The sequence below is a fragment of the Lutra lutra genome, chromosome 4 (genome assembly GCF_902655055.1).
Source record: "Lutra lutra chromosome 4, mLutLut1.2, whole genome shotgun sequence".
Taxonomy (NCBI): domain Eukaryota; kingdom Metazoa; phylum Chordata; class Mammalia; order Carnivora; family Mustelidae; genus Lutra; species Lutra lutra.
Genome location: NC_062281.1, coordinates 40,506,702 through 40,529,130, shown reverse-complemented (window position 1 = coordinate 40,529,130; position 22,429 = coordinate 40,506,702). Strand labels below are relative to the sequence as shown.

General features: G+C 36.4%; 1 protein-coding gene across 1 annotated transcript in view; it reads left to right on the top strand.

Annotated features, from left to right (window-relative positions):
- Nucleotides 1-22,429, top strand: part of CPQ (carboxypeptidase Q) — a 486,593-nt gene that overhangs the window by 101,882 nt on the left and 362,282 nt on the right. The window contains exon 2 of the mRNA XM_047725337.1: nt 6,088-6,554. Coding sequence (XP_047581293.1) covers nt 6,122-6,554 — 433 coding nt within the window. The 5' untranslated portion in view covers nt 6,088-6,121. The remainder of the gene's footprint in view (nt 1-6,087; nt 6,555-22,429) is intronic.

Sequence of the window (22,429 nt, the reverse complement as noted above, 5' to 3'; positions counted from 1 at the left end):
TAAGTGAATTGCTTGACTAATACACCTTTTGTAAGCAAGGGTTACTTTCCTATGTGAAAATTCCAAGGAATAACCAGATAGTAATAAGTAGTGGCTTGTTTGAGGATTTTGAGGAACCTTGCCCTGATGTAGAATCTGGATGAATTCTCTGTGCTGAGGAGACAGGAGGTAGTGATAATGACAAAGAAAAGAGCCAAGATGTCTATTGACAGATGAATGGATAAAGATGTGGTGTACACACACACACACACACACACACACACACACACACACACACACAGGAATATTACTCAGCCATCAGAAAGGATGAATTCTTACCATTTACATCGACGTGGATGGAACTGGAGGGTGTATGCTGAGTGAAATAAGTCAACACAGAAAGACAATTTTCATATGGTTTCACTCATACGTGGAACAAACAGGGCAGAGGACCATAGAGGAAGGGAGGGAAAACAGATTGGGAAGTTATCAGAGAGGGAGAAAAATCATGGGAGACTCTTAACTATAGGAAACAAATTGAGGGTTGCTGGAGGGTAGGTGTATGGGGCATGGGGTAATTGGGTGGTGGACATTAAGGAGGCCATGTGGTATGATGAAGACTGGGTGTTGTACTCAGCTGATGAATTGTTGAATGCTACATTTGAAACTAGTGATGTCCTATAAGTTGGCTAATTGAATTTAAATTAAAAAAAAAAAAAAGAAGCTTGTCTTCCTTTTTTCTCCTCTCTTCATGCCCTCCCTTCCTCCCTTCCTTGCTTCCTTCCCTTTCCTGGTTGCTTGAAGGGTGGGAAACATTCTTTTGTCCGCATTACAGCACCGTAGGGCATTTTGCTCCATATATGTTGGAGCTTTACCAATAGATCTTCTCAGTCAGACCCTATTCCTACTGTATCTTCCACTACCCACCCCCACCCCCCACCAGCTACTTGCCCTTTTCTCCAGAGCCCATGTTTTGTAAAGCCTCTGTGTCTTTGCTTGGGTTGTTCCTGTGTTGGGTTACTTTTTCTTCCATGCCACCCCCACCTTCTTCACATGCCCTTCAGTACCCTTTAAACCTCAGCTCAAGCATTGGCTTCTTCACCCCCTCCTTCCCTCTGTTCTCCCAGAACCTTGTAACTGTCCTAGTTACAGGGATTTTTACATTCTGTCTTCCTATTTATACTTGGTAGCTCCAAGAGGGTGTGGGTATTCTCTCACACAACTGTGCCTTCAGTGCTTAGTAGGGGATCAATAAATTTTTGTTAAATGAATGGCGAGATGGAGTTACAACCAAAACAGAACACTGTTTATGGTTCATAAAGAGAAAATGTTTGAAATGAGTAGTACTACTTGTCGTTGTTGATCACCATAGAATTCTTTTCTCCATTTGCAGACTACTAAAAAAAAGTACTACTAAAGCTTGTTTAGTTTTATTTCACTGAAATGATGGTATAGGGATATATTTGTATTTCTGAGCCAGGGCAGACTAAAGTCTTTCAGATCAGCAGATCCTCCTAGTGATCCCCTAGGGAAGTTTCCTTGGGTGGGTGTGGAGCCAGTGCTTTGTGGTAGATTAAAATGACTTCCAGTGATTGCATCATTCATGATTTTATCAAATTCTTTCTTTTGTTGGGGAACTATTCACATGTTTATCACTCATTGTGAAAAATGGTACATTTTGATTTTCCTAGAATTAGCTGTGAGCTACTAGGACTATTCCCTAGTACTAATATGGAAAGATATGGTACGTAAATCTGTGTTTGTGTCATCAAAACCCTTCTTGAGTTCATACACCAAACTATTTCTACTTTTGGCCTATGTCTTTTCATGCTGAGGAGGGCTGGTGTTTTTTGATTCTTTCATGCAGATAAACTGGTGCCTTGGTCATTCTTCTCATTTGAATTGACTCCCAAGTCTAGAATGAATTTTTTGGTGTATGGTGACCCTAAATGTGTGAATTAGGAGAATATTTCCTCAAACTGTCCTTGATTATATTGGCCTTTATTTGGCTTTATTCTGTCTCTATATTTTACTATTTTAATTTTTATTATAGATCTCTATTTCTTGCTAGGAGTATATAATTATATATTGGGTTGCATTATTTTTTAAATTACATATTATAAATTGCCTATTATTTATGGTGTTTTTCATAAGTGGAATATTTTCTTCCATTTTTGTTACATCTCCAACTATTTACCACTGTTAGTAATAATTATTATTTTCTACTATTTATTAATGAAAACATATCTTAGTTGGGCTAATGTGCCTCCTTAAAAACAATTATAATAAAAGATTCTTGCAGTGTGTCATCGGAGAGATATATAATTATGCATTTTAGCCAAGAATTGCATCAGTAATTTTCAGATTATGTTCTAGGGAAAACCAGGTTTAGAATCAACGAATATTTGTTTAGTGTTTACTCATGTCAAGTGTTTCAGGTAATTTCTCACGTAGTTCTCTACCTTTGATCTTAGTAAACTTTCTAAAGTACTAATATTACATTCAGAGAAAAACTGATCTATTGAAAGATTAAAGAAATCTATCATCTTTTAAGTTAAACTGCTTTTAAAAATAAGTATTGCATTTGTGGGATTGAAGATAAACTGTAGTTAAGTTATTAAGAACAACACTCACAGATACTGGCTTATGTTTTAAAGTAATTACATCATTTTTTAGTGTCAAAATTAAATTAACTGACCATGCTAACAGGCATTAAGAATTATTATGAAAATGGCATGTTTTCTATTGATTCAACTTGACGTATATGCAAAAAGATCTAAAAGTGTTAGATGCAGGCCCTTATCTTCTAAACATTTCTTCTAACCAGATTGTAGCCTAGGGATGATGTCCTATTGGTCCCTCTGAAAGCGGTCCTTTCTTCTCTGCCTAGGGGGCCATTACTCGAGTCTGTCTTGAGATGTCATGTCTTTTCTATATAGCTTTTCATGATTTCTTTTGTTCTTTTCTGTGTTTTGGTGCTACTCTATATATGAGACTGTTTGAGTACATATTTTTTGCTATATTTATTTGCTTCTCAGACTGCATTTGGGTGTCCCTCATTGAATTTCTGTTATTTGTAAATGCATGCAGTTTCCTATAAGAGAACAATTTGTGATCCTCCGGGAAGTCTGCACTAGTTGGTCCAGTTACCTGTTTGATTGTACTTGCTGGTTTATCTGCTACCTAGGAATCACAGCACAAGTCCTGTTTCTGCAAAACAAGGGTATGGGCTGGGAATCCCTAAGCTTTCCTGTACCACAATATTGCCATTATATGATTCTAATCCATCACTAGAAATGTATTGTGAAGTAGTTAACATTTAAGGGATACTTAAAGAATTTTTAATGAGAAGTAGATACTTGTGGTTAGTGTTAACTACTTGATGTGTTATTAACTTTTTCTTCTTTTTTTGCACCAACACCACATTGAAAGAATGTACTTTAAAGAATAAATTGCAATCTGGTGAAGTATTTTCATGGTTTAATAAAATTTAGCTTTTAAAAACAAGCATCAGTAATGCGGACTATAAAAACCAAGAACCTTGCATATAAATAGTTATAATAAGAAGGAGAACAACATCAGTATATAGTTTTCATAATTTTTCAGAATATTTTAAATATGATAGCAAGTTCTTATTCCTTCAGTTTCTTTGTAAAGGAGGCAAGACAAGCACTCTAAGATCTACAGGGATTAATGGCTCATTCATTCCTTAAATGAAAATGTACTGAAATTCATTCCTTAAATGAAAATGTACTGAGAGTTTACACATGGGTAGAACGATTGAAGATACAGTGATGACTGCTTGACTTTAAGAATAGGAGAGACAAATTCATCAACAAATATATTAGTTGATAATATTGTTAATTATGGTAGAAGCATGGAAAATGGTGCACATAACTCTGGAGAGGTGTTTGGTGAGACTCCACAGAAGAGGTGATTTTTAAAGGATTTTCATTAAAGAGTGAGTGGAGATCTGCCAGAAGAAGAGGAGTAGGGTGAGGAGAAGGGTCTTGTAGGAAGAGGGAAGGAAAATATGTAGAAATTCAGAGTTATGATAGAGCCTGGGTATTGGAAGGAGAGTGTCCAGTTCAATGTAGCTAGAGTATTACTGTCTGATATAAAGATAAATAAGTAAGTTTAAAATGTCAAATTTCATATTAAAATACAAAACAGGTGAATAATAATATATTTAGCCTAATACAGCTAAAATATTTGTTTTTTTCATACATAAGTATGAGGTATTCAGTTACAAAGATTAAATCAGGTCTGTACTTTACACTTAGAAAACATCTCAATTTGGGCTAGCCACAGTATCTACAAGCTTCCCTAAGATGTGTGTATTGTTAAAGAGAAAACGAGGAAGAGGAAAAGGGAGAAAGAGAGAATGATAAAAAGAATGGAAACATTTGTAGGGGGCCTGGGTGACTCAGTTGGTTAAGATCTGGCTCTTGATTTCAGATCAGGTCATGATCTCAGCGTCCTGAAGTCAGTCCTTGTGCTGGGCTCTGTGCTGAGTGTGGAGCCTGCTTAAGATTGTCTTTCTCCTTCTCCTGTCCTGTGTGCTTTCTCTTCCTTCTCCCTCTCAAAACAAAACAAAACAAAACAAAACAAAATAAAGCAAAACAAAACAAAACTTAAAAAAGAGAATGAAAACATTTGTTTGCTCTAGAGGGGGAAATGGAAAGATGAGGTTGTAGTTGTTGAAGCCATATTTTGAAAGTCCTTGTATACTGGTTGAATTTGGAATTTATCCCATTATATAGTAGCTTATGACTGTGATTCTCAAATTATCTTGGTAAAAGGCCAGTTTTTAAAATTTCAGATTTGTTTCAGACTGATACTTTTGCAAAATAGAAAAGCAGTGAATTAGAAAAATGAAATAAAAGAGACATACAAGGAGAAGCACCATTTTTTAATCATTAGATTTGACAAATGTACAATTGTTTCGTCAGTTGTTTATAAAGATGTCTAAATTAATGCTATCCAATAGAACTTTTTGTGGTGATGGAAATGTTATGTCTGTGTTTCCCAATATGGTAGCCACTAGCCACATGTGGCTATTAAGCATTCGAAATGGGGATAGCTAAAATAACCATTTTATTTGGTTTAATTCAATTTAAATTGAAGTAACTACATGAGGCTATTGGCTGCTTTGTTGCAAAGCACTGGATGTATTTACTCTTAACTTCTGTATCTATTATAGAGTAGTGAAAACCAGCTGTGGACTGGCCTTGGTCCTCAGACCATACTTTAAGTAGCATTGTTTAGAGCATGGACTCCAGAGTGAGAAATCCTTTGTGTGTCTGTGGCAAGTCACTTAATCGCTTGCTACTCCACGATCCTCATTTATAAAACCAAAGTTCGTATTAAGGAGAGGAGAAGTGAGTTGGGGGAAATCAGATGGGGAGATAAGCCATGAGAGACTGAACACTGAGAAACAAACTGAGGGTTTTGGAGGGGAGGAGGGTGAGGGTTTGGATGAACCTGGTGGTGGATATTAAGGAGGGCATGTATTGCATGGAGCACTGGGTGTGGTGCATAAACAATGACTCTTCAAACACTGAAAAAAAGTATAAAAAAAAAAAAGAAGAAACTATCTCATAGAGTTGTTGTGAGGATTAAATGTGTAGCAGGTGGAATTAAGGAAGGCACCAAGAAAAGATGACACTTGCTGGGGCCATACTGGATGAGTTCAGTAGGTAGAGAAGAAAGAGCCTATCAGGTACAGGGAACTCTAAAATCCATTTGGATCATATTCTGTTAAGAGGGAGGGACAGCAGACAGTATGGGTTTAACCCTATCACTGCCACCACACTGCTAACATTCTTTCTTTCTCTTTCCTAGTTGTCTTATTTTAACCTTTTAGCATACTTTAAACTGGATCACTAGGTAACATGTGATTCTGTGGTTTTAAATAAATACTGCCTATTCAGCCAATCATTGCCTCCTTATGCTTCTTCATTCCTGGGAATTATGGTGCCTGAATTTGATAGTGGAATTGGGCAGTAGTGGAGAAGGGAAGGGACTCCTGTTTGAAAAGCTGTGCCTGGGGTATGGCATATGGCTGTGAGATTCTTTCCCCCTAAACCATGTTTCTTTCTTATACAGATTATTTTAGGAAGAAAACCACCTGGAAGAATCAATGAAGTTCCTTCTTTTCACATTTGTTGGTGTTGTTCACCTTTTCTCCCTGAACTCTGGGAAAGCGATCTATAAGAATGACATCTCTCAGAGGACTTTTCAAGAAATAAAAGAAGAAATAGCCCGCTATAAAGATGTTGCTAAAGCAATCATCAACCTTGCTGTTTATGGTAAAGCCCAGAACAGATCCTATGAGCGACTGGCACTTCTGGTTGATACTGTCGGACCCCGACCAAGCGGCTCCAAGAGCTTGGAAAAAGCTATCCAAATCATGTACCAGAACCTGCAGGAAGATGGGCTGGAGAATGTCCACTTGGAGCCGGTCAAAATACCTCACTGGGAAAGGGGAGAAGAATCTGCTGTGATGCTGGAGCCAAGGGTTCACAAGATGGCTATTTTGGGTCTTGGCAGCAGCATTGGGACTCCCCCAGAAGGTATCCTTTGTCTTTTCAAGTCAATTTGCTGTGTACATTATAAAGCTAGTGTCATGGGACATAGCTGATTACAGTATGCATGATTCATATTATAATTTGGGTGATAAGAAGGACGACAGAATCATTTCTCATTCTGTTGGCTAAATGAGTTCTCTTATATTCCTTTTTCTTCTTACTTCCTTTCCTCCCTTTGTTTTCTTTTTTTTTCTTTCCTCTGTTTTTTTTGAAAGGAAGTTTATTGTGTAGGGTCACTTTTTAAATGAAGATCTACAACTGTTGATCCATGATATTTACCAGCCCTATCACTTAGTAACTTGTAGCTAGTATGACATTAGTTTCATTCTATAGGGCATCGAGATAACTGTGTATAGGATAGAAAAACTAAATTTCCTCCAAGCAGCCTCAGTGTACAGAAGTTTTTAGAATTAATGAAATGGGGAACAGATCTTTACACATGGAATTGATTTGAGTTAATTGTTGTTATAGAAGCAGAGGCCTCAAATGCAAGGAATTATCCAGGGTGAATTTCTACTTTTACTTATCAGCACCCTAGTTCAGCTTCATCAGACAATATAAATGATTAGATCAGGGATATAAAACTAGTCACGAGTGGGCTGCCAATCAGTCTTGAACTATTCATGGACTGTTTTCCTACAGACTTTTCATGTATTCATGGACTATTTTCCTATGGCAGAGGAACTATTTTATAGAAGCTAGTTGACATTCTCTAAAAAGTTTATAGAAAGTTTTGACCTTTTCTAATGCCAAAAGAAAGACCCAATATAGAAATAGATGGTCAGTTTTTAAAAAAAACATCTTTTTTGAGGTATAATTCACATAATATTCACTCATTTAAAATCTACAGTTCAATGGTTTTTAGTATATTCACAGAATTGTCTTACTACAGCTACTGTCTAATTGTAGAACATTTTCATCACCCTGAAAAGAAACTTCATACTCATTAGCAGTTACTTTGCATCCCTCCCTTACCTCCCTCCTAAGCCCAAGGCAACCACTAATTTTCTTTTTATCTTTATGAATTGCCTATTATAAGTATTTCACATGAACAGAATAATATACTGTGTGTTCTTTTGTGACTGGGTTTTTTCATGTAGTGCAGTGTTTTCCAGGTTTATCCACGTTGTAGCGTTAATCACTACTTAATTCTTCTTTATTGTTGAGTGATATTCCATTTTATGAATATACCACATTTTATCCATTCGTCAGTTGATAGACACTTGTTTTTTCTTATCTTTTGGACATTATGAATAATGCTGCTAAAAACCTTCATGCATAAGTTTTTGTAGGATATACATTTTTATTTCTCTTGGATATATACCTATGAGCGGAATTGCTGGGTCATATAGTAACTCTATAATTAACTTTTTGAGGAACTGCCATACTCTTTTCAAAAGTGACTATACCAATTTACATTTCCATGAATGTATTCCAGTTTTTACACATACTTCTCAGTGCTTATTATTGTCTGTCCTTTTGGTTATGGCTACCCTAATGGGTGTAAAGGGATATCTCATGTGGCTATGATTTCCATTTCCTTAATGATTAATGATGTTGATCATCTTTCCATGTTCTTATTGGCCAGTTGTGTATCTCCTTAGGAGAAATATTTAAGTCCTTTGCCCAATTCTTAATTATGCTGTTATTATTGAGTTGTAAAAAGTCTTTGTGTATTCTGGATACAGGTCACTTATTAGATGTGTGATTTATTAATGTAATGGTAATTGATGGTAATATTGCTGCAGAAAAGTTTTTACTTTTGAGGGGCACCTGGGTAGCTCAGTGGGTTAAAGCCTCTGCCTTTGGCTCAGGTCATGATCTCAGGATCCTGGAATCGAACCCTGCATCGGGCTTTCTGCTCAGCAGAGAGCCTGCTTCCTCCTCTCTCTCTCTGTGATCTCTGTCTGTGAAGTAAATAAATAAAATCTTTTAAAAGAAAAGTTTTTACTTTTGATTTAGCACAACTTACCTAAAATTTTTTGTTGTTGCTGGTGCTTTTTGTGTTATAGCTAAGAAACCTTTGCCTAAACCAAGGTCACAAAGATTTATTCCTATATTTTCTTCTACGAGTTTTATAATTTTAGCTCTTACAGTTATATCTGTGAATTAATTTTTATATGTGGTCAGGTAGTAGTCCAATCTTCATCCCTTTGCAGGTGGTCATTCAGTTGTCTCAGCATCATCTATTGAAAAGGCAATCCTTTCTTCATTGAATTGGGTGTATTACATTAATTGACTTTCAGACATTAAACCAACTTTGCATTCCTGGGTTAAATTCCACTTGGTTATAACGTATAATCTTTTTTATATATTACTGAATTCATTTTGCCAGTATTATGTTGAGTAATTTTACATCTATACTCGTAAGGGATATTGGTCTGTAGTTTTATTTTGTGTGTGTGTGATGTCTTCATCTGGTTTGGTATCAAGGTTAATTCTATACTCAAATAATTGGTTGGAAAGTACTACCTGGTCTTCTATTCTTTGGAGGAATTTGTGAGGGATTGGTATTAATTCTTTAAGTTTCTGGTAGAATTCAAAAGCCATCTGGTCCTGGGATTTTCTTTGTGGGAAGAATGTTAATTATTAATTTAATATCTTTCCTTGTTATAAATCTATTCATATTATCTATTCTCAAGTCAGTTTTAGTAGTTTGTGTCTAAGAATTTATTTATTTTGCCTAAATTGTATAGTTTGTTGGCATATGGCTTTTTACAGTATTTCCTCATAAGTATTTTTATTTTTGTGAGCATAAGGATCCAAATTACTCTTTGGTGTCACTTGCTTTCAGCCTGAAGAATTCCATTCAGTTTTTTTTGTTGTTGTTGTTTTTGTTTTTGCTTTTTTCCCCAAAGCAAGTCTGTTAACAGAAAATTTTCCAACCTTTTATCCATTCTTATTTATTTATTTAATTTTCATTTTAGAAGAATAGTTCTACTGGATGTAAGATTCTTGGTTAACAGTTTTTTACTTTCAGCACTTTGAATTTGTCATCCATTATCCTTTGGTCTTTGCTATTTCTGATGAGAAGTCCCTTGTTAATATTATTGGGATTCCTTGTATGTGAGTCATTTTGCTTTTACTAATTTTATTTGTGGTTTTCATCGTTTTGATTATGATGTATCTAGGTGTCAGTCTCCTTGATTTTTTCTTGCTTGGAGGTTGTTGAGCTTCATGGATGTGTCAGTGTTTTTTATCAATTTGGGAAGTTTTCAGCTATTATTTCTATGAAGATTTTTCTACCTATTTTTGCTCTTCTGGTCCTTCTACTGTGAGTATGTGGGTACAGTTAATGGTGTCCCATATTATTCTGAGGTTCTGCTCATTTTTCTTTCCCCCCTTTTCCCTCTATATTCTTTAGGTTATATAACCGGTATCAATCTAGTATCAAGTTCACTGATTAATTATTTTGTTAGTTTAAATACACTGTTGAACCCTTTACTGAATTTTTCTTTTCAGTTATAATTTTCAGCTCCAGAATTTTTCCTGTAATTTTTATCTTTATTGATATTCTTTTTTATTATATTATGTTATGTAGTGTTCCAAGATTCATTGTTTATGTATAGCACCCAGTGCTATTGATATTCTTTATTTGCTAAGACATTGTCATCATTCTTTTCTTTAATTCTTTAAGTATGCTTTCCTTTAGTTCCTTGAACATATTTATAAAAGCTGCTTTGAAGTTTTTTTCTTATATATCCTACAACTGGGCCTCCTCAAAGGCAGTTTCTATCTGCTTTTTATCCTATGTACCAGTCACACATTACTATTTCTTTTCATGTCTCATCACTTTTTTTGTTGTTGTTAAAAACTGACCATTTAAAATAATATATTCTAGCAACTCTCAGTACTGATTTTCCCTTTCTCTCTCTTGCCCACTGAAGGTTGGTGGTGTTTTTGTTGTTTGCCCTTTATTTATTTAATGATTTGGTTGTACTAACTCTGTGAAGTCTGTTTCTCTTACAGTGTACATATTCTGATGTCCCTGTTTATAGTGCTTTTTTTTTCCCTCCTTTTTTAACTTTTAGTCTGGCTCATAAGGAGTCAGCCTTGGATCCCCATAAACCAATTATTGGTCAAAGGTTGTGCACAGATGTCATTAGTCAGTTATATTTTCCCCCTTTACTGTTGGATGTACATGTGACTTGGGGGCTGTTATTAAAACTTAAGGAGTTATTTTTTTTGCCTCAAGTTCAGCTGCAGCCTAATAGCTTGGAGGTTCTCTCTACCATCAACCTTGAGAGGATACAGACTTGGGCATGCACATCCTCTTCCAAGTTGCTAGGATCCAGGCGATTTTATTATTATCTTGCTTAACAAGATTTTCCTCTGTATCAGAATAGCGTGTTTTTCAGATTGTGTTTGGTCAGAGTGTGCATAAGCCTTTTATGCCAGTGAAACCTCTGCCTTTTGTTGATGGATCTGTCTGCAGCTTGGAAAAGGTTTTCAGTCTGCCCCATGTCCTATTTTGATTATTCCTGAATAGGAACATAGGCATAGCTTTTCCAATCACCAGGGTTTACTGTCACCCCAAGAGGGCTTTTCTTGGTTGTTTCTTTTCTTGTTTCTTTCTGTTAAATTTTGGATTGCTTGGTACTTAGCAGTATCATGAAGCTTCTGGCACTCTTTTAATTGTTTTCTACCAAGCTCTCCATTGTTTTCAACAACATCCTTATGCATGGAATTCTCTATGTTCTGCTCCAAATACAGTCACTATCCTGGGTAAGAACTGCAAAACTCTTCTTTTTCTTTGCTTGCCTGATAGGAGAACCTCACTGCTTCCTAGGAACTAGGCACAGTGATAATGGTCTTTTTCTCCCAGAGTGATATCCTGAACAGATGCTAGAAGGGGAGGGTGGTAGCTCCTGGTCTTCTCTGCTTGCCTCTCCCAGCATGGGACCTCTGCTTATCAGTAAGCTGAGACAGAGATGATCAGGATCCAGGTATTATTGGTGCCTATATACTTAGGGTAGGATTTTTACCATATGTTGGGTAGAGGAATAGGCCTCAGCCCTTTTGGAGTGGAGTGTCCATAGTAGTGTTTTTGTAACATGGAGCTGCAATGGGAAAAGGAAGCAGGTCATGGCCCAAATGCTGTAGACTCTCATTATTCTCAGATTTAGTAGTTTTTCTTGAGTGAATGTTTCTCCATTTGCTTTAGACCCTTAAGACAATTTTGAGAGACTTTAAGTGATTTTTTAAAAAATAGTTTTTCTCAGTTAAATGTTTTATAGAGGACAGACCTCCAAGTTTCTTTCTCCATCATTCTGGAAGTACCACCAGGATAGTCTGTTTTGCCTTCTTGGAGGTCACATGAATAGGTGACCTCTGAGGTATTAGGGGAGCCCCTCGGCTTGAGTTCTATAGTGTTGACCAGGAGTTTTGATTAGTTGACTCTGTACGCAGTAATCTGTATAAGGTACCAGATTATGTATAACTTCTTTTTCCTTTTTGAGTCTTTCCAACTATCTTGAAAGGCTTAGCTTTTTTTTTTTTTTCTCTACAGATGAGAAACCCAGACTCCAAACGGTAAGGTAGTTTGCCTACAGTCATACAACTAGTGAGAGGCCACCTATCAAACTCCAAAGTCTATGCTTGTAGTTATTAGACTATATTGCCTACATACAGATATTTTAATGTTATTTTCATTTATATAAGGTTTCCCTTTTTAGCCATCTGACTGAAACAGATCTGTCTCAAAAGCTGCTGATATCCATACTGTGACAGCAGAATATATTGATGTCTGCACCTTCTTTTTGGGCATGTTTTCTCATTCCTGTTTCTTTCTTATCCTCATTTCTCATTCTGTGGCTGGGCCTGATCTTTCTTGGCTATCTGCCTGGTATTGAAAACTAAGCCAAATTACTGATTGCTCCTGGGGCCTTCAAAGCCCAGGGGAAGTGAATTTTCCTCACTAGAATCTATTGTAGTGTTCCAAGACTCACTTTCACCCCACTCCTTATTCCATGGGGCTCAAAGTAGATAAACAGTTGTCTGGCAACTGGGCTATTTTCAGCTCTGAGGACACTGGAGAGTTAGACTGAACCAGGTATGGAAAAATTCCCATAGGAGACAGTGTGTAGTCAACACAAAGGGACCTCCAGATGCAGATAATGTGGTGCAGAGCTCGTCTCTTAGGAAACCCATGCTGTGTCCTTGGTTTAGCTGCCTACTAGTTGTGTGACCTAGGTCCAGTCTTTTAATGTGTATGGACCCTAATTTTGTCACGTGTATAATGAGAGATGTTTGACATTTGAACCTGTAAGGTCTCTTCCAGATTGAAAAGGTTGTGATTTTTATGAGAATCCACGAGGGATCAGTGAAGCTAAAGTTCATGAGAGCAGGGCTTCTCTCAGGCATATGCTGTGGAACAGATTCCTTATATAACCAGAGGTGAATTTTTTAACCATCTGATTCCAGAGTTGAATATTACAGTGTGTGTTAGTTTATTTGTGTGTGTGGGTTAGAGCTCTGTGAGTTATCTATGGAGAATTGGAAGAAGACAGATATAAGTTGGCCAAGTAAGATGAAGATACTGAGCAAAACTTAGAGGTAAGATAGGACAAAAGTATAATTTCAAATCAATCCCAACATAACATAAACAAGATTTAAATGTTTAAATGGACTGAGTGAAAGAATGAAAACCAGCAGCCAAATCCAAGAAAGGCTGATATATGGGCAAGAACAGGAGCTTGGGCAAAATGTTGTTAACCCTTCCTCACTAGACATAACTCGGTAGGTATCATTAGATAGTCTCTGAACTCCAAACAGCAGATTATTGAGTACTTATTAGTCCTCTGTGGAAACTGGCATCTCTATAGAGGTACTGGGCTTTCTCCAAATTTTATATGTTGCAAATTGTATTGGGAGCTCCTGGGAGCTCCTGAAAAACTGGACTGAATCTTAATCCATCTTTCTATTCTCAGCATCTAGCACCATACTCAGTGCATATTAGTTATTCATTCAATGTTTAAGGAACAGTGAATTGTTTTAGGTAGGTCTTTCCTTAGAATATTAGTTGCCTGTAATAATTAAAAAAATAGTGGTTCCTTCTACTTATTGATGGTGTTGTTGACCCATCGTAATTTGCTTAGATTTTTCTGATTATATAATCAATACTAGCTTATTATAAAAAACCCGTACATAAATATAAAAGTAATAAAAATCATTGTGATCTTTTCTCCTAGAATCATTGCTAACATTGTAATTTTTCACTCTAATTTTTGCATATCATATATATTTTTTATTTTATTTATTTATTTATTTATTTAATTTGGTCTGACTTTTTTTTATGTTTTATTTTAAGCTGTCAACATTGTAAGGTCATGTTAATTTCCATATGTGTGGAAGGATACAGTAAGTTACCTTTATTAGTTATCAAAGGGACTCAACTTTTAAATAAATTATTTTTTTAAAAGGCAGTGCTTTACTTAAATTTATGTTTTTAACTTTTTCTTACAAATAGTGAGAAATCATTTTTAAATTTGAGTCTTTGAAAGATGTCAGCATCAAACTATATCACTATTCCTTGGAAAAATAATACAATAGTTAAATAAAAATTAACAATAATGTACATTTTAACCCCAGAAGAACTTCTAACTCAAAAATATGGGTCTTCATGGTTTTTTTGTTTGTTTGTTTGTTGTTTTTTGTTTTTTTAAAAATTTTTATTTTTTATAAACATATAATATATTTTATTTATTTTTTTAAGATTTATTTATTTATGTTAGAGAGAGTGCATGTGTGCACATGTGAGCAGGAGAAGGGCAGAGGGAGAGGAAGAGAATCTTAAGAAGACTCCCTGCTGAGCATAGAACTGACAGAGGCTCAATTTCATGACCCTGAGATAGTGACCTGAGCCAAAACCAAGAGTCAGGTGCTTAACCGACTGAGCCACCCAGGCACCCCATAATTTTGTTTTATAAATTTGACATGAAACTGTATATATTTGTGTCCTTTTATGCCATATATCATGGACATTTACCACATACTAATAAATATCCTTTGAAATAAATTTTAACAATTTATTATTTATTATTTATAAGTATAACACATAATAATATTATGTACTATTTATTATTTAACAAAATACAAATATACAATAAATAACATAACCAAAACCCTCTTATTGGAATCCTGGTTACTTCTTTTTCTTTTTTTCTACTGTTTCAAATAACATAGCTATACAAATCCTTTAATACAGAAGTAAAGAATAGATTTTTTATTTAAAAAAAATTTTTTAAAGATCTCATTTATTTGACAGAGAGAACACAAGCCAGGGAAAGGAGCAGAGGCAGAAGCAGACTCCCCACAGAGCAGAGAGCCCAATGTGGAATTTGATCCCAGGACCCTGGGATCATGACCTGAGCTGAAGGCAGATGCTTAATGACTGAGCTACCCAAGTACTCCCAAGAATAGATTTTGAAAGAAGAGATTTTTATGTTTTTGATGAATACCAGAAAGAGGAATGATTGGGATGGTCTAGGAAGTCTTAAGAGGGTGGCAAAAAATAACTTTGAAACTGCTCCTATAGATATAAAAATGGAAATAAAATTCCTTGAAATCATTTTTTCTGTCCAAATATTATTATGTAAAAATGTTAACATAATAGAATTTATATAACATTACAATATAAATTTATAATACAGTGTAAATAGCATATTTAATTATTCAAAATTTTAATATAAATACTGAAATTTTTAGGCTCTTGATATATTTGTTAAGTTGTTTTCCAGAAAATTGTACACATTTACTGTCCTATCAGCAGCATATCTCAACATCCTTAAAATCCCCGTGCCTTCATACTCATTAGGTATTTTTTTCTAATCTTTGCCATTTTGATTGCTTAAAATGATATTTCACTATTATTTTATTTTGTATTTCTTTGCTTATTGGCAAAACTAATATTGTCATTTATTTATTGGTTGCTTATATTTTTCTTCTTTATACATTATCTGTGACTATCCCTTGCCTACTTTTCTATTGGTACTTTTTTTTTAAAGATTTTATTTATTTATTTGACAGATCACAAGTAGGCAGAGAGGCAGGCAGAGAGAGAGGAGGAAGCAGGCTTTCTGCTGAGCAGAGAGCCCGATGTGGGGCTCTATCCCAGGACCCTGAGATCATGACCTGAGCTGAAGGCAGAGGCTTTAACCCACTGAGCCACCCAGGCGCCCCTCTATTGGTACTTTAAGGATATTCTGATTGATGTATATGAACTCATTGCATACCAAAGATTTAAATTCTTTGTGGTCACCTGTTTCAAAGTGATTTTTGAAGCTGTTGTAATGATTCATATTGATTTATTATCTCCTTTTTCATTTCTTCTTAAGAACTTATTTATTTCTCATTTTTTAAGAAGGCTGGCTGTCCCTGGAGTATAGTTAAAAGATTGTGAAACAGCAAAATAGACTCATTTATGCTCCCTCTGCCCTATCAAAGTGCTCTAAGAAACTGAGCTCTTTAGCTCAGTTTACACAGACTTTAGAACATCAACCTCATGGTTTGCATACTGGTGGATGACCTGCTCTTGAAATGGCACTTAAAAACTTAAGAATCCAGTCATCCTGGACTTAGATTTTGGGCTGAGTGTGCTGATTGGTACTTCTGCTGGAGGGTCATGTCAAAATTGTGTACCTCATGACTTTTCTTCATGGAGATGATTTAGGAGTGGGAGGAAGAGAGATAGAGATAACACTAGGGTGGGCTTAATGTATAGCCCACATATATATATAATGTATATATAATGTATACTTGACTAGCAGTTAATGTTTAGTTGTAGAACTATTCTAACTGGGTTTAAATTTAAAGTACATATGGGTGTGTTACAGGATTTTAAACTGTTTTCAGAATTATTGGGAAAGCTCATAATGCAGATTTGCTCATAATTTGAGCTTTTCAGGAATGAATATGAGAACCACTCTGTAGAACCAGGCTACCAAGACTGCTATTGCTTTTCCTAGATTAAGCAATGGCTTTTATCAGAAAGTTGCAGTAGGAAATCCAGACATTACCACAACTGTGCTCGCCTCTGAAATAATAGAAGCAGTAGAAAGAAGCCTTCACCTCATTCTGTCTTCCAGATCTTGTTCAAGTACATACAATTGGTGACACTTAAATTACTTCTAGAACCCTAGCTGTAGGGAGAAATTTAGTTTTTAGGTTTTTAGTCATTATATACAGCAAAGCACATTTAAAGGAAGTTGAGGAATGTCTGGGTGACTCAGTCAACGGTTAAGTGTCTGCCTTTGGCTCAAGTCATGATCCCAGAGTTCTGGGACGGAGTCCTGCATCCGGCTCCTTGCTCCACGGGGAGCCTGATTCTCCCTCTGGCTGCCATTCCCCCTGCTTGTGGTCTCTCTCTCTCTCTCTGACAAATAAATAAATAAAATATTTTAAAAAAATTTTAAAAAGGAATCAAATAAATAAATAAATAAATAAAGGAAGGAAGAAGGGAGGAAGGAAGTTGGAATGGTTGTCGAATGCCAGTTGTCCATATCTAACAAAATGCTCATTTCATTATGCCTCTTTGATAACAATATGATATGAAGGGTTTTTTTTTTTTGCATAAATAAGTAAGGAAAAATGGCCATTGATCATATAGTCCACATAATGCCACCAATAGCAGTTTGGTCCTCTGTAGCAGATGAATTATAGTGGCTTTGAAAGGACTAAAAAGACCATAAGGAGAGTAATCTTGAAATGAAATAGTGGCATATCTCCCTATGTATGCTGATGGACTGAAGAGAAATGTTCTAGGCTGGTTGTCAAGTTTGCTATATAAATTCAAGTGGGTTCTCTCCTTCATCTTTTCTACTGTTTCCTTTTGGATGCCTCTCTTTAAGAAATATGATCCAGTCCCATGACTTTAGGTACCACCTATATACCTATGACTTTTAATTGTACATATATGTGCCTGACTTATGTCTGCAGTTCCAAGAACTACTGGATGTTTCACAAGTCCCACAAATTCATCATCCTATCTCCCCTTTGTTTCTCATATTCATTAATGATATTATCATACACCCAGGGACCCAGACTTGGAGCCTCAAATCTAATGTCTGAGATGGTATCTTGCTTTCATGTTTTTGTTCTCTGCCTGGAATGCCTATATTTAAGGATTCAGCTCAAATGCCTCTTCTATGGAGACTTTTTCTATGCTTGCTCATTCCCAAACAAGTATTGACCTCTTCCTGTCTTCTGCTTTTCCTGTACCCTATATATGCTTATATTATAAGCATTTCTCTCCTAGAGAATAAGCCTCTTAAAGTCAGAGATCCCAATTTCATTGGTTCTCATCTGGGGGCAATTTTGCTCCCCAGAGGAAATTTGGCCATGTCTGGACACATTTTTGATAGTTGTGACTGAGACAGGATACCACTTACCTTCAATGGGTAGAGCCCAGGACTACTGCTAAACATCCCATAATGTACAGAACAGGCCTCTTTCTCCGCCCTTAACAAATAGTTATCCATTCCAAAGTGCCCATAGTGTTGAAGTTGAAAAACTTTGCCCTTCTTAGCATGATGTCTCATGCACAGAAAAGCTTCAAGAACTATTAGTTGAATGAATTAAGTCTTTCCATTTATCTTGCTCCAACATTTAGTTGGTCTTAAGTGTCACACATGACTCTTTTTTTCCATCCTTACTGTTGCGTCAGAGTTCAGAACCTAACGTCTCCTGACTAGTGTTATAATCATCTCCTAATTGATCCTCCTGACCCCAGGCTCATTTTGATCAATTTCAATAGCGCTGCTTTAATTGTCTTTGTAAAATATGGATCTCATTATGCCACTTCCTTGCTTAAAATCTTTTCATTGTTCAGGATATATTTCAGATTCTTAGAACCTTTTAAAAAGTGACTCCAGGCTCTGTTTCTAGGCTTATGTCTACTCCCTCCCTAGCCACAAACCTTATGCTTCAGCCACATGGGCCTAACTGCTCTTGCCTTGACATGTTCATATCCAATTTGCCTTAAAATCTGTTTCCTGGACCTCTGGCTAACCTAACCTTACTCTAACACTAATCCTAACTCAACCCAACCCAACCCTTCTTTGCTTGGAGGATTCCTATTCATTTAAGACTCATTTAAAATGGGTCTTTCTTTAAGTCTTTCTTGAATCCAAACCTAGTAAACTTAATTGTTCTTTCATCTCTATTCTCTTAGCACTTTACCTATAGTATGCAATGATCACAATTTATTGAAGTCGATTGTTTACATGGTCCTTTCTGCTGAGAAACTGTGACCTCCTCCATGGTAAAAGCTGCATCTTTTCTTGGTATCTCCTTTAGCACTAAGCTCAGTGCCTGATATGTAATAGATGCATATTAAATACCCATTGATCTGATTAATTGTGAGAAATATCCCACATTTAAAAATGATATTAAAAACTTATTCATACTCAAAACGAGTTTCCTTTAGTCCTATGTGATTTCCTTATGTCCTTTATGTCCTGTCCTATCCAAATAACAATACGTTTTGATGTCCATCTAAAGCAAAGGCACATAGCAAAGAGAACGGTAAATGAACATCAATCAGATCATGATTAAGTTGTTTGCCACAGTCTTTTTTTTCTGAAAATTTAAGCAGCATGGACTGGAAAGTTTAGAAAGGTGTAGTTAAAGTATATTCCAAACTCTTACTGTATTCCTCTCATAGGAACTTAAAATAGCCTTCCTGCATACTCTTAGCACATCTACCAAAGGAAGAAATTCCATAGCCAATAACTCTGATTCTTTTCTTAGTGAAGTGCTAGCTAATTTGTGCACAAGGCCCCATCATCAGATAATTCGTTATTTGTGCCTGTCCTCTTCTCCTCCTTTGGTCTCATTGGGGAAATATCACTTCTAGTTTGTTTGTTTATTTGTTTGTTTTTCCCCTTCAGGGCTTAATCTTTGTCTGATATCTAATCATAGTGTGAGCAAAAGTGTTCTAGAGAGCCTGTATTCACAGGTGATTCTTGAAATTTGCAGGTGTGGAATCAGCTGAAGGATCCAATTCCAAAGTGTTAGAGGTTACAGATTTTCTCTCTGCATCAAGACAGGAGTAGGAATGGGGAAGAAGGGGCAAAGGGACTTACATTTATTGAATGCCTTTATACACTAGTCATTGTGCAGATTCTTTTACTTACATTGTCTTTTGGGCTAGTTATTGTTCACATGTTACAAATGACAGGCTCTGGGAAGCTTAGCACTTTGTTTAAGGTGACATGGTACTATGAGACAGAGCCTTGCCCCAAGTCATGCCTTCCCAAGAGACTTTCCTCTTCACCTTGTCTAATAATGGTGGATATTTCTGCCCACATCTCCCATGTACTTCTATTTACCTCTTGGCCATTACCTTAAGAAGGGGACTTACCATCTATCTCCTATGTGCCTTCACACTCTCACACAAATACAACTCAGGAATCACAAACCATAAAACAAAAACATTACTGAATTTGATTGCATCAGAATTAAGAATTTTTACAATGAAGGATACCATGATGAAAGCTGTTAGATGACAAAATGGGAGAAGATCTTAACATTGTGTAAAACTGTTATGAGATTAATATGTACAATATGAACTATAGGAACTCAACAATAAAAAGGCAGTTACCGGGCGCCTGGGTGGCTCAGTGGGTTAAGCCGCTGCCTTCGGCTCAGGTCGTGATCTCAGGGTCCTGGGATCGAGTCCCGCATCAGGCTCTCTGCTCAGCGGGGAGCCTGTTTCCCTCTCTCTCTCTCTCTCTGCCTCCCTCTCCGTCTACTTGTGATCTCTCTCTGTCGAATAAATAAATAAATAAATCTTTAAAAAAAAAAAAAAAAGGCAGTTACCCTAGTAGAAAAATGGGCAGAGGTTCTAAGTAAACAATTTAAAGAAGAGGAATCCTAAAAGCTAACATGTGTATAGAGAGAGCTCAACTCATTAGTAATCAGAACAATGCAAATTTTTTAAATAATGAAATAATTTTACAGCAGAGATGTAAAATTTGTTGGGGTTGTGAGGGCATAGGAATTCTCATGCACTAATTGGTGGGCATGGAGCATGGTGCCACCATTTTTTGAGAACATACTGGTCATATTTAGCCAATTTAAATATATTTTTGTACTCAGTGACCCAGTAATTCACTTCCTTGGTCTGTTTCCCAAAGAAATTGTCAGTGAGTTACAGAAGGCTAATTATGATAGCCTTGTTTGTGGGGGTAGAGTCCATCTGGAGGTCCCTTGCTAGGAGAGTAGATGTATAAGATGTGGTATAAGATGTGGTGGATGCCTCCCAGGGAATGTTTTACAGAAGTCAGAATCAACAGACTAGGGCGCCTGGGTGGCTCAGTGGGTTAAGCCGCTGCCTTTGGCTCAGGTCATGATCTCAGGGTTCTGGAATCGAGTCCCGCATCGGGCTCTCTGCTCAGCAGGGAGCCTGCTTCTCTCTCTCTCTCTGCCTGCCTCTCCGTCTACTTGTGATCTCTCTCTGTCAAATAAATAAATGAAATCTTAAAAAAAAAAAAAGAATCAGCAGACTAATGTATGAATAGCAGCGTGGATGGATCTTACATACAGAAAGCTGAGTAAAAATAACAAAAAATGAATGAAATACACAGTATATTTGCATACATATAAATACAATTTTGCATGCACAGAGAATAATATTTTACATCTTATAAGACATACAAACAAAAACATCTTAGAATTGTTGTCCATGTAGGACATGGGGCAGAGTTGGGAATGAGGAATGGGGTTAAAAGAAAATAAATAAGTTTTTGGGGCGCCTGGGCAGCTCAGTGGGTTAAAGCCTCTGCCTTCGGCTCAGGTCATGATCCCAGAGTCCTGGAATCGAGCCCTGCATCGGGCTCTCTGCTCAGCGGGGAGCCTGCTTCCTCCTCTCTCTCTCCCTGCCTCTCTGCTCACTTGTGATCTCTCTCTGTCAAATAAATAAATAAAATCTTAAAAAAAAAAAAGTTTTGAAAACAAGCATATAAAAGAGATTTGCCTTGAGTAAGCCAATGAGGATGGTATGCTCTGAATTAAGGAATGTAATTAACCCATCACTCTGCATTTGATTTTAAAAACAAAAATCCACTTGCTACTTGAGGCATGAAGTTAAGGTAGGTATTTGGGTAAATTGTCATTTTCTCCAAGAGAAGAGAAAGCTGCTTCTCTTTTACTTTTTAAACATTATCTGGTTCCTTCTTCCCCCATAATCTTACGATGTTCACTCAGAGTTATGTTTATACAATGTGAAATCTTGACTTTTTACTTAGTGTTTTTAGTTTTCTTATAATATTTATCTTTGTCGTTGTTGTCTTCTTAGTTTCAAAGCTTCGGGAAGCAGGGCTGATGTCTCTTTTCATTTTTTTTGTAGAGCTTTTAGTACCGTTGGACCTTTAGATCACATTAGTGATGTTCCCAACATTCAATGTTATGAAAAAATCTTCCAGGAAGTGGTTTTCTTTTGAGATTCTGAAAATATGGATGATATGCTCTGTAGACTTTCCTGCTGAAGTAAAGTGCATTGATAGGACCCAGGTATCCTTTCCTTTCTAATAGACATCCTTTTCCAGCTCACATTTCATCCTTTCCTTTTCAATTTTTTTTTCCATTTCTATTTTTTTTAATTAATTTTTTTATTTTTTCAGCATAACAGTATTCATTATTTTTGCACCACACCCAGTGCTCCATGCAATCCGTGCCCTCTACAATACCCACCACCTGGTGCCCCCAACCTCCCACCCCCCACCCCTTCAAAATTCTCAGATCGTTTTTCAGAGTCCATAGTCTCTCATGGTTCACCTCCCCTTCCAATTTCCCTCAACTCCCTTCTCCTCTCCATCTCCCCTTGTCCTCCATGCTATTTATTATGCACCACAAATAAGTGA